Source organism: Fopius arisanus, unplaced genomic scaffold (assembly GCF_000806365.1).
Source record: "Fopius arisanus strain USDA-PBARC FA_bdor unplaced genomic scaffold, ASM80636v1 scaffold00060, whole genome shotgun sequence".
In the NCBI taxonomy this organism is placed as follows: domain Eukaryota; kingdom Metazoa; phylum Arthropoda; class Insecta; order Hymenoptera; family Braconidae; genus Fopius; species Fopius arisanus.
Window position 1 is genome coordinate 435,496 of NW_011887799.1, and position 12,951 is coordinate 448,446.

General features: G+C 36.8%; 3 protein-coding genes across 4 annotated transcripts; 2 read left to right on the forward strand and 1 right to left on the reverse strand.

Moving 5' to 3' along the window:
- The first annotated feature begins 5,333 nt into the window (after positions 1 to 5,333).
- Positions 5,334 to 7,653, forward strand: Fer2 (48 related 2). 2 transcript variants are annotated; one of them, XM_011308536.1, is made up of 5 exons: positions 5,334 to 5,728; positions 5,798 to 5,955; positions 6,600 to 6,711; positions 6,802 to 7,016; positions 7,337 to 7,653. In XM_011308536.1, the coding sequence occupies exons 1-5, from the start codon at positions 5,631 to 5,633 to the stop codon at positions 7,441 to 7,443; spliced, it is 690 nt and encodes a 229-aa protein (XP_011306838.1). In that variant the 5' UTR covers positions 5,334 to 5,630; the 3' UTR covers positions 7,444 to 7,653. The 2 variants fall into 2 exon arrangements, with proteins under 2 accessions (XP_011306838.1, XP_011306839.1); XM_011308537.1 differs by having other exon boundaries at positions 6,805 to 7,016.
- A 231-nt stretch (positions 7,654 to 7,884) lies between these two features.
- On the forward strand, positions 7,885 to 10,143 carry LOC105268735 (uncharacterized). Its single transcript, XM_011308538.1, has 3 exons — positions 7,885 to 8,486; positions 8,806 to 9,088; positions 9,154 to 10,143. The coding sequence occupies exons 1-3, from the start codon at positions 8,059 to 8,061 to the stop codon at positions 9,919 to 9,921; spliced, it is 1,479 nt and encodes a 492-aa protein (XP_011306840.1). The 5' UTR covers positions 7,885 to 8,058; the 3' UTR covers positions 9,922 to 10,143.
- A 121-nt stretch (positions 10,144 to 10,264) lies between these two features.
- Positions 10,265 to 12,805, reverse strand: LOC105268762 (transmembrane protein 26). The gene is made up of 6 exons (XM_011308578.1): positions 12,612 to 12,805; positions 11,776 to 11,953; positions 11,285 to 11,692; positions 10,817 to 11,169; positions 10,374 to 10,724; positions 10,265 to 10,298 (listed from the first exon to the last, which is right to left on the reverse strand). Exons 1-6 carry the CDS (start codon positions 12,803 to 12,805, stop codon positions 10,265 to 10,267), a joined length of 1,518 nt encoding a protein of 505 aa, XP_011306880.1.
- Between the last annotated feature and the right edge of the window lie 146 nt (positions 12,806 to 12,951).

A 12,951-nucleotide genomic window follows, 5' to 3' on the forward strand; every position in this document is an offset into this window, starting at 1 on the left:
TAAAATACATAATAAAATAATGAGAGGAACGTTTATCAATTATAAAAGAATTCGATTGATATATGAAGTTAGTCAGTAGTTTTTGCTGCAATTTTTATTTTGAAACATGAAAAAAGGTATTTTTTCCCTCTGTCCTTGGCTCACCCGTTTGTACAGTGGTAATGGGCTGTCAGATGCAGACTCTAGCTGCTCGTTGCCTTATATACCGACACCATTCCACTCGTCCATTTCGGATGGTCGGACCAACCCGTCACTCGAATCTGTCTCTTTCCTTTGTGATTCCAAAATTGAAATCATGTGTTGAAAGGAAAAATTCCTATTCAATCTCTTATCGAGTTCCATCCCGAGTCCCGCGACAATCCGCGGTCAATATTCCATTGATTCCCATCAATCACTAAAAATAAAACAAAATTTGTGGGCATCATCCCTATGATATACACCGATAAAAAGCAATAATATAAATAAACAACATTAAATATTTCTATTAATTAATCAGTGCATAATTGATGTATTGAAATGGATATTAATTATTTGGTTTTTTTTTTCCGCAGGAATTGCGTTTTTCGCGCGGGCTTTTTTCGGGAGAGGGGGAGAGAACGCCGGAGTTTATTTATTTAACAATGAAAATAATATTTTAGTTAACAGAGCTCATGGGGAAATGCATTGCCACGCCTGTTACCACCCCCGTTTACCCCAGTGCTGAAGCCACGCCCGCGCAACCCTCTGGCGATGGTTTGAGTTCACCCTCCCGAGGGCTAATAATTCATGTCACAAGCACACTCCACCCATAAAGACTTCAAGAGGACTATTCTGGATATTTTCTCGGAATATATCAGTCCATGCGAATTGTTTCACGCGTATCCTTATTAATTGATTAATTCAAACCCCGGATGTCCTCTCCAAAGGGTCCAGCACGTCTCGCAGGTGATTCTTCTGAGGAGAGCATTTCTTCGTATTTTTTGGGAGAAAATGTCAGGTGATTGGAATTGTTTGGGGGAAAGGTCGTATTATTGATTAATTAATGGATACTGCATTATTGGGAAGGTTTAGGGCATTTAAATGCGTCAATTGTCCTGGAGTTTCTGACAGTTACAATCGATGGATGGGTATATTCCTGTCTATTTACTGAGGTAGTTCACTGCGTTAATGTCAATTTTAGGATAATGGCAATATTATGGGCACGCGGGTGGTATCCGATTCTCAATGACAAGTAGATCCTGAATTTAGGGGTGAATTGGTGCGATAGGTGTCCGGAGAAATTGATATTTCAAAAAATGCACGTTATTAAGTGTAATTTATTTTACGCAAGCCTTACAATCACAGAATTTGTTAAATAAAAAATGAATCGTTCAAACACGGCATTTTGTCCCTAATAAAAATTTTTTTGTAATCAATCATAAAGTGATAAGTGTCATTGCCTTTTTTTATCCTGAAAAGATGTGTTTTTAATAAAATTCCCCGGGTTAATTGCGAAATCGATGGAAACGATGGAGAAGGTGAATCGGATTCGGTGAAGTGGTTGAGATTTCTGTGTAAACACTTAATTCACGATTACACTCTCTTCTGCCGGATAGTTGAGTAACACAAGAAATACCCCCTGTCATCACCAGGAACAAGGGTGCAGGGGGTATAAACCATTGAACCCCATAATAGAGATTTCACGCCGCGGGCCCTCACCGACGGGTTCTCACAGTAGGGGTCCACCCCCTTGATGGTTGGAAAATATTTGTCCAATATTTTCATCTCCGATTGATAAGTCATCCGGACAAAAATTCTACCGCGAGACCAACGCGTGCCGTTAAGTATCTGTTTATAGTCCTGGGGGATCAATTTGTTTGCCAAATTATTTATTGGTCAAATATGCTCATGGTTACCTTGAAGTACTTGGACATGGTTTACCGTAAGTACACGGTTTTTGTTTGATTTGAGGCTTTTTTAATCTGTGGGAAAAACAAACATCCGCGAATTTTCACGGATGGGACGAGAAACCTACGCGAAGAGTTCTGCAAAAAATCCAATTTCATTTGCTACAATTTATTTGAGTTGTTTTAACTATTTTGTATTTTTTGTAAATTGTGGTTTAATTTTTTTTTAGAGAAATTATCAATTTTTACAATAATTCAACAATAATTCAACTGAAAATGAGAGGCAAATCCATTGGAAATTTGAGGTAAATTATTTATAACAATTTTTTGTCATCTGATATCCGCAAAATTGATGAAAAATTACCCGATAATTATTCAGTCAATCTTCCAAGCGATTTTGTTCACTGGAGTGTTCTAAACTGCGATCCATTGCCAAAAAATTATTCTTGCTCTCTGGCACTTACTTGTGACAAGTACCATGACCCTCTGTACTCACGTGCCGAAAAACGCGTGTCTTATTGTCGAAAACTCGTTGCAAAGTTGGGCGGATTCTCGATTCAACACCCCTGCGACACGTGTACCAAATAGGTTTGGTGGTAACCCCCAGTACTTCATCCTATTTGCCATTTTTTACAATATAAAATTCCCTCCAAAAAACAATTCACTCATTTCCTCATTTCCACAAATTTTCCTTAATTTCCCCGGAAATAAATAAAAAAGCGGTTCAATTTTTTTCATAAAATTCAAAACATAATAATTTTCCTCTCAATAATTAATAAATTAGAAATAAACAAACAAATTATTGCAATGATCAATCACATTGTCGATGCACTCCACTAATTAAATACTAATATAATTTATAATAATTATTAAAAATTCAAATTTATTTGAGGAAATGATCGAAAATTTTTCTTCTCACGATAGAATGGTATTGATTCCCTTGAAATGAGTGCAAGATATTTAGTATCAAATCTCTTTCATCAATTTGTCAACAGCATAATTTACCTTGAAAATTGGCTGTACCATAACGACATGAATTATCCCCATAACCATGTCGATATAAACATACACGCTGGAATTAATGATAGACCAGTTAGTTCTGCGTCAGTTGATTTTCCCAGGGCACCATCCAGGGGTTGAAAAGGACTCTTTGAGTTGTTACAGGGGTTGGGGGTAACTGGCTGTGTCATGTGGCTAATTTCAGGGATGGACACAACGACGACGCGTGTTGCCACAGTAAATGGAGTGTGTTTAAATCAATTGTTCATAATTGAGGGAAAAAAAGGGATTTTATCTGCTCAGGTATTTAGCAAATCCCATCACAACCATCGAACATTTATCCTCAATTCACCCTGACGTTTTTTTATTTACAAACAATTGACCATTTTTTATAATTTCTCATCATTACTTATTATTCCGCAATAATCCCCAAAAAAGTCATTGCCTTTGAATAAATTCTTATTGCACTAGCAGAAAATAATAATTGAATTCAAATATGAACCGTTAATCTAGTTAATTTAAACAGAATTAATAATTATTTTAAACAAAAAGCGCTGGGAAAGCCTCAAGGGAGTACAGAAGATGGAAATTCAATTTTCCATCTATCATGCAAAAAAATGTAATTATTTTTTAAATAAATAGAGTATCGAGTCGACGTATTGATAATTAATCATTGAATTTTTGTGGTAAGAAATGACTGGTCTATCCAGTTATCTGGGTCAATGGATAAAACGAGAATTGGAGATGAACCGCAAACGAAACCGAAACATTTCCCACCGCTAGTTTCTCTCCCCCTCAAAACGTGACAAATTGAGATAAATAATCGTTTATGTCGGATACAATACTGAGTACTTCAGGGCAGAATGGTTCGCATACTTGAAAATTCCACTTGAGAATTTACTTCGCAATATCAATGACAGATGATCGTTATCATTTTATCTCATCCCCTTTCATTGCTCCATCCTCTTATTTGTTGTTTAACAATTAGCATTCTCACGATAAAAAAAAATCAATATTAGACATTTCATCTACAATTCTTATTTCCTTTGGTGTAGTAATAATAATAATAATAATAATTTATGATTATAATTATTATTTATATTTATATCGGTATTAGTATTTTGAAGAAAAAAAAGAATGAAGAAAAATTCGGAAACATTGAGTTAAAAATATAGAATGGCGTAATTGGAATGTAATTTTTCTAAGTGTCTATTTATGGTTTTTTTGTGAAGTAAATTGGAAAAGTTTAATCCAATAAAACATAACAATAGTTGTGGATCTTAGCGAAAGTACCGGATGGTTTCGCAAACTTGTAGTACCCGGCGCCTGTCGTACAATACAAAACAATCCCCTACCCTCTTTACCACCCCGTGTATGAAAACTTATTGTCATCGTATTAACACCTCGCATAATTGTGCAGAACTGCGGTACGATTCAAAACCACTATCTCATTTGAATATTCCACCCGTACATTGTTGAATTGGAATGAGGCTAATATTTGATCCGGTCAATTTCTCAGGCTGTCGGTTTGCGATGCAATCGTTTCAATGAGACCCCAGTTGTCCCATCAGTGTTTAAACATTTTTTTTATTACATTAATTCATGCGTTTTGGTTTTGAAAATAAATGTTTGCGTGAGAACTGATGATTAATTTTAAATCTAATTTTCGATTCTGTCGTAGATACAAATCGGGAGAAAATTGGAGATTAATTAATTAATACTTTTAATATTTTTGTTAATATTTTAAAGGAATCCCTGATTTTTAATTAAACAAATGGATTTCAATTTTCTGTCAATCATGATTACAATAAATTCACGTTTTTCACAAATTAATTATTCCCGGAAAGCCCAAAAACTGTAGTATTACATTATTACTGTTTTATTGAATCTTCAATTTCTGCCCTTTGTCCCGAAAAATCAAGAACAAAATGAACAAACGCCAAACCCGAACAGCCAAAATAACGAAATCAATGGAAATATCCGGCCGAACAAAAAGGAAAGAATCAGCAGACGAAAAAAAAAACCAAATCTCCACTTCTCACCTCGATCCCCAATAAATTAATCACCACGAGTTCGATCTACCCCCACCCCGATAAAAGCGTTGATAAAAAAAAATAGTTGGAATAATTTTCACCCGAGTGAATAATATAAAGCAATTTGAGTGGAATAGCTCGGAGAAATTGAAACGATTCCCTTCCTCCCGAGGCATAAAATAGCGATGGCTCCCAGGCACCCCCTTTCATCCCCTTCTATAACCCATTTAAACACACCTCAGTAAATAAAATGACTTCGTTCAAGTGCAGCCACGATAAACCACCAGTGGTTAAGCCTGTGTGTGTGATTGTTTCAACGAAAATAAATTGCGCTATTAAATAACCGACCAATGAGAGCAGGGGATGATAATAATTTTCAGTTTCCAGCGTCACCATTGGCTGATGTTGCTCCGCCCAGGGGTTGGTATCGATTCAACTACCCCATCATCAAGTCAGGGGAGTATATAAAGACCAAATCTCCAGGGAACTCTGACAGTTTGCCATTGAATGTTTGTGATTGCTCGTATCAGCTGTAAAATTTCAATCATCAACACCATCCCCAATTAATCAACCAAAAATTCTAATTAGCAATAATTACCGAAGGGGTGATAACTCTGGACTTTGACTCTGATGTGATGATTTTTTGTTTATGACTCCGAAAAATTCGTGATGGGCAATTGATTATCTGTGATTTTTTCAAATTAATTTGTGATTTATTTAAATTCGGGGGAAAATGGCATCGCATTTGGGGTACAATTTTGAGGAGAGGGCACAGAGAATGAATGGGAGGCACCGGGGAGGGCCTTCCAAGGCTGATAATATTTGCACGAGGTAATTTCCTTTGGGAATTATTAACACTGTGAATTTGTGGTAATTGTTTTTGTTGTTATTTTTTTTTAGTTCTCAGTATTACGTCGGAAGCGGTGATCTTGGGGAAGAGGATCTCGCGGATTTGCCGTCGTGCGTTTATGCTGGGAGATCTTCGCAACATGTTAACACTCACTCTTCACCGCATACGCACTCGCCATTACATTATCACATGCCAATTTCAACACCAGGTAATTATAATTACGCTATTGGACAATTACCATTAAAATTTCAAATTCATTTCAATTGGGAAATTCAAAGAATTCTTGGCGATATCTTATTTTTTCAATTTTCTTTCTACAAATTTCTAGGAAATGATTCATAAAATTGAGAATTCGAATTTTCAATATATTGAACATTCAATTTAAATCTAATGCTAATTCGTACAATTGAAAATTCACATCACTTTCACTTTCGATTACAAACAATTTCAATAATAAAAAGAGAAACTTATTCGAATTCACGAGTTAAATGACTAATTATTATTGCAATTCATTATTGCACCGAAAAATCAACAACTTGTGTAATAACTACAATATATTGCCACTAGCGTATATCGCAACTTAAATATCATATAATAATTATTCAAAATTTATGAAATTAAACGCAAAGGCTAAACCGAAGTGCGTAAATAATCGTTAATTACTCTCTTCTCAATTATCAAATCCATATTAACCCACTCGATATTATCATAATGAAATTGTATAAAAAATTCTTTGATTTCCCCAAAATCGCATCCCCAAGTTATATTTTATCGAAGAATTTATTTCAATCGTTCCAGGAATTTGAAAATTTATATAATTAATTGTAATTTTTATTAATTTTCTGTAATCAGATCATAATGATAATGAGATGAACGGTGTGGACGAGGGATATTACCCCAACGGAAGTCCCTACAGAATCCAGAGGCACGCGGCAAATATTCGTGAGCGTCGACGAATGCTTAGGTAAGATAACTAATTATAATAACTAATTGCAATATCCTGATGTAATTTTGATAAGTTATCTTGGATTCTAAGTGGGATTGAAATTTTTAGCAGCATAAACTCGGCTTTCGACGCGCTTAGGGGCCACGTGCCGACATTTCCGTACGAAAAACGACTATCCAAAATTGATACACTTCGACTCGCAATTGCGTACATCGCACTTCTCACTGAAGTTCTCAAAGTTAAAAACGTCGATCCCCTGACGTACATCGAGATGTGTCTCAGAGGTGAAATGAGTAGTGAGAGGGCTGAGTGGAATACAAGTGGTAATTGACAAATTAATTCATTAGCAATTAAACATTTTCCATCTTTTTCCTTTTTCACAATTAATGAATCGATTAACGAATGCATTTATGTCCTTCATGATTTTTTAAATAATTTATAAGTTTGTGTCCTCCAACTAATCGGTCTGCAAATTTTTAATAATAAAAATTAAAAAAAATATATATTAATCCAATCGAGGAAAGCGAATTTAAATTCCATAATTGACTCATTCGTTCCGGAAAATTTATCTATTGAAAGAAATTAACTAAGTGCTGGACTTTCCAGTTTTGCCGATTGTTAATTAGTTTAATTGTAATTGCAGATCTAATGGCGCGTCTTGCGTGGATAAATTGGGAAAATCTCGGAGTGAATCCGAATCGAAGATCGAGTCTCACAACTCTGACTCTCACCGCAGACAATTTGAATTAACCCAGAAGAATTTTTCATTAATTTGTGTTGTAAATATCTGTTCAGGAACTAAGTACCAAATTTTCAATGTACCCAGAGCAACTATTAGTTATTTAATCTAGTCAAACGTGCAATACGAACGATAAAAATTTCGTATTTTCGTGGTACCTGTACTATTGGATTTCTAGGAATTAGTGTAAGTAGAATTTTATTTGGTAATATTTGAATAAACAACGGATTTTTAAAAGAATTCTGTGATAATCAATCATATAGCCAAACACTAAATAATTTCTTTACCAGAATCAATGCAATTACTTGAATAATTATGGAATTACCAGTTGCCCTAGGTTTTTTTTACCCATAAACGAGTGAAGGAAAGAATAATAGCCTGAACAATATATTTTTTGTGATTCTTAATGTTTCAAGTTTGCTAATTATGTAAAACCAACTCCTAGACGAAAATCGTTAGGAGTCGTACGTAAAAATGAATTCTACCTCTTGTCCGTTGATTTTCAAACTTCTCTGGAAGCCGAACTCCGGGAATTCCATTGAATTATTGAAACAAAAAAGAATCTGTTGTAAGATAACAAAAAGTGATCAAAACATCGAAACCCGTAAGATCCACTGAAGTCGAAAATGGAGGACTCAGGGATAAAAAATCCCCCCAAAGTCCTGATCCTTCCAAAACGTAAGGTCATTGTCCTGACAGAGCCTCCAGCTGCGGTCTTAACCCCTAAAAATTCTGGAGAATCCCCGGAGAAGTCGAAACTAATCGATCTGGGGGATAAAGCCGCAAAAATGGCGCTTCACCGTCGGTTCAACGTCGACGTCGACGGGGGGACAGAGCACTCTTGCGGAGATGTTCATTACTGCGTCAGGATGACTGAAACTTCCGGAAAGAATTTTTTTGTACCCAAATTACCCCAGGCAACTGTACTGGCCAAGCAGGATAATAAAACTCTGCAGAAATCCATGGAGAATTCCATCCACTCCTTGAGGAAGAGACTCACGCAACAAATTAATGGACAGGGGCCCAAACGTATCATTCAGCCTGAGAGGAACAAGTAAAAAATTGCAACCAAAAGAATATTATTAAACAATTATTCCTCAATTATTTATCATCACTAAAAGAAAATCATTGAAATAATCATCTGGTGCATCGATCAACAATTGTCAATGAAAAAATAATTCTAACATATCAATTTTTTTATTATGGACAAAACAATTATTTTTATTAATAAAAAAAAATGCAACGTGTAAAAATAACAGAAAAAATGATTTACCTTTCTTACGAATAATTGATGGATGATGACAACTAGAGAATGGTTGTGATTTTTTCGTGGAGGCATAATATATTTTTTTGTTAATAAATTATGAATGCAGAAATTCCCAAGTCCGAAGGAATCCTTCCCGCCTATCCAAAAAGAAAATCGACGAGGAGTACCCACGTCCCAGGCTCTTGGCTCTAAAACGTCGAGGGTGCGATGGAAATTCCCCGGAGAAGAGATTGAAATTGTCGGACGTGCCTTACATGAACACCAGGTCGGTGACCAAAAGACTTTACAACGTCGGAGCAACTCTCCAGGTGCCAAATATCCAAGAGGATTTCGAATGGAAGGAGTGGCCAACCCACGGAATGCACGAGAGACCTATTTATCATCCTCAGGTAATTCCTTAACAAAAATAATTATGCTATAACGAAAGAGAAATGCAGGACTTGTTCGTCTCCAGGTCGGTCCAGCAACAGAGATCATCGGCCGCTGCTTCACGAGTTTTGACGGCAAATCGTACCAAGAGATCCCAAATAATCCAGACCTTGAAATCCCTCCACCTCCCAGTGGCAAACGAAAAATCCCAGATCTCCTTAAAATCGACGGAAAACTCGACATCTCCTTTGAGGACTGCATGCACCTGACATTCCACTCAGTCCTGTCCTACGCAGCGGGAATAATGACCCCGGAGTACCAGAAAATCGAAGAAAAAATCGCGAGCTCCAAGCCCCCTACGATCTCGATAAAATCCGAGAGTAAAAAGCCCTCGCCCGAGGAGAAAACTCCAGAGATCCCTCAGGCTTCCTCTGCACCAGAGGTAAAACCGAAACCACCAAAGCCCCAGTTGAATCTCATGTGCATAAAAAATCATGCGAAACTCCAGGAAGTTCTGGGACGAGGGAAGAAAAATACTCTGATCCTCCTGAAAACTTCAGATCCCAATCTAAAAAAGGATTCCAGTGTTTTCCCTCCCCAATCAGAGACGTCCCAGAGGATCCAAATACCAAAATCTCCAGAGAATAAAGCACAGATGAGTGTGAAAATTGAGGAGAAAAAAATTGACTGGGAAAAAGAGACGAAGGAAAAAGAGAAGAGTCTCAAGGAATTAATAGCAGATACTGCTGTTTTGTATTGCACATCGATGGGGGTACATCAAGACGATCTTATCAATTACGTCGATAGTTTAAATTTCAAAGAGTGCCGAAATTCAATGGGTACAGAGTACTAATTACACTCAATAAAAATGGCAAAGCATTCCATAATTGAGGAATAACAGAATTAAAATAGACGTACAAATAATTCAAGAGTTTAAAGGAGCAGTTCAAAAGTTCTCCTCAATTACTCAAAAAAAAATCTCACCAGTTCTCATCAGTTCATAAATTTGTTTGATTGTTCAATTCGTGATGGGTAAATAAATAATGATTCAAAAACAATATTCAAATTTCAGCTTCTGGATTATTCATCGATGCTAGAATGATTCCTCCGTTGATCCCTGCGTATATATAAAGAATACATACTGCTAAAATAACTGAGTAAATTATTGATAGGATGAAAACACCAACTTTTCGATGTCATTCCCTGCTGCGTCGCTTGCGACGCTGATATCTAGAAGAGAAGACCTCCTTTAGTCTCTAAAAAATCTCATTTTATTAAAAATATATTTATTTAATACATGCTCACCTTTGCTCAGACTCAGACTCAGTTCCTGTGCTGTCACTCTCAGTTTTATCTCCCTCGACAGAATTAGAGCTTCGATTTTCCTCAATGGATTCCGATTTTTCTCGCTCCTTTCGTTTTTTTCCTTCGGACTTTGATTTAATCGTCGACTTACCGGGATTAGAACTCTTGGGGCACTTCCTGGAGTTCCTGTCCATCTTCGATTGTCTCTCATCCTCGTAAGTTACTTCATTTTTACTGAATTCAGCCCTTCGCGTCGAAGAACTCCTGTTCACCTCTTTTTTTCGATATTTCTCGTGTTTCGAGGAGTTCCTGGAGCTGGAGGTGGAGTATCCGGTGTCATTTTTCGATTTTCTGTCAAATAGATTATCTCTTTAATATTTATCAAATTTTATCTGAATGTTAAAATAGTTGTGCAGAATAATATTTAAATCATTGACAGATACCTTTTGCACCTGTCCAAGTTTTTCGGTGTCAATTCATATCGATTCAATTCCTCCGAAGAATACTCAGTCTCTGAAGGAATTTCGAGTTCCCTTCGTCGTCGTCTTCCTCCCCGGCACTCCTCGCACCCATAAATGTCTTCCCTGGAGACAATACTGATACTCGGCAGTTCCTCACGGTCTATTCTCCTTCTTCTCTTTCTGTTTCGTGTCTTTTTTTCCGTCTGGACGACGTAAAGTCTGTACAGTTGCAGAAGAATCACCAGAGTGTTCTTGCACGTGAAGAAGATGTTCATGTAGCTGACGATCTTGAAGTGAATTATAATCAGCAGGCGAAACGCGAGGAACGGTGCGTCCTGCAGAATAATTTACATCTTTACTTATTTTCTGGACTAGATTAATTTCAATGATTTAGTTTTTTCAAATAAAATCCTTTAATCGACTAATCGTTAATTTGTTAATTATGCGTACCTGAAGGATCATATTGAGAGCAATTGCCCAGACATCGATGCTGCAGCAACTAGTTTCAGTTTGGACTTTCATCCTGACAGATGCCCCAGTGGATAATCTCGATTTCCTGGATTTAGTGGCAGTCAGTACTACAGTAAATTGAATGAGAGACCAGGACCAGATGCCCAGGGTGAGGTACACCAGCATGAACTCGGAGGAAATACTGGGCTCCTTGAAAGAGTCGAAGAACTCGATGATGTCCGCAGCAGTTCCAATGTAAACGAGGAGCAATTGACTCAGTTGGTCTCGAGTCAGATCACCTTTTGGCAGCATCCATCGACCCACAATCAGAACTAACATCAGGAACTGCTCTATCAGGGTGACCCACGTCTCTGTGGATATCTGGATCTCAGGGAGTTGCATTTTCACCTGGGAAATAAATTGGGAGGATCTTGCAAATTGTCTGGAATCCTTTGAATGCCTTCAAATTATTATCGAGGCGACATTTTTACCCCGAACAATTGCTCCAACTGCTCGAGATCCTTTGCTGCTAGGTGGGATAAGTCCAGGGTCTTTGAGATATTCATCTGCGAGGGTGAGGGTTTCATTATTCGCTCCAATTTGTCCAGTTCCAGGAGCCAAATTGCAGGGACTACACTTCCCAGGTAGAGAAATACTGAAGGACAAAACCTGCGAGAAAAATGGGGAGGAAATTAGGATTTTCGGTGAGAGAAATTTCACATTAATATTGTGGCGTTTACCACAAAAGGAAAATTTCCTTGCGTACACAATTATTCATTACTATCGCAAGAATATTATTTGTATGATTAACCAGATTTATAATATTAAATATATACTAATTCAAGTGTTTCAGGTAAATTTAATATTCAACAAATTGTTATTATTAATCATTTATATATATAGTATTAATTAAGTAAAAATATATCTATAATAATTATTATCATTCTAATATTGGCATTAAGATTTTATTTTTCTGGGTCAAGATGACCTGCATGAATTGTTCTTTCTATAAATTATATTAATTTGACAGATCGATACTTTTGGATTTTTCCCTCGATTTTCTCGATTTCATTTCCCCAAATGATCCCGCACAACCATCACCTAATGAATCGAAAAAATTTCGATGAGTTTCGAATTTCACCGGACGTGATACCTCCGAATCCCTCTAATGCACTATTTCCGACTGCCAATCAAATCTAGTCTAGAAAAAAAAAAACTTTCCACCCTTCCACGTGTGCCAGAGGTCACAAAGGCGACCCAGAAACCGGTTTTACTGGTGTTTCCACAAAATATGCGAGGGAATTGCCGGTGATAAAATTTTCCTCACCATTTCCACTCTTGATTTTCCTTTATCGTTAGGGTAAAGAGTCCCTCGAAGAAAAGCACCAGAATTGGACAGCTCAGGTACCAGTACAGAGGATTTTTCTTGAAAGTTGCCACTTGCCAAATTGCGATGAACCCGTGTGACGCAAAAACCAGACGAGTTATTATTGCTTTAATTGTCGCGATAAATCTCGCCATTTTTGTGCCCACTGCTAATTAGACGTCATTTTATTTTCCCCTTAATTATTCAATCACATGCCTGTGAATTCTGTTTCACAATTGCAATTGAAAATAATTTTTCCACAACCAATTGGCAAAAATACAGCGTACAATCGTATTGTTAT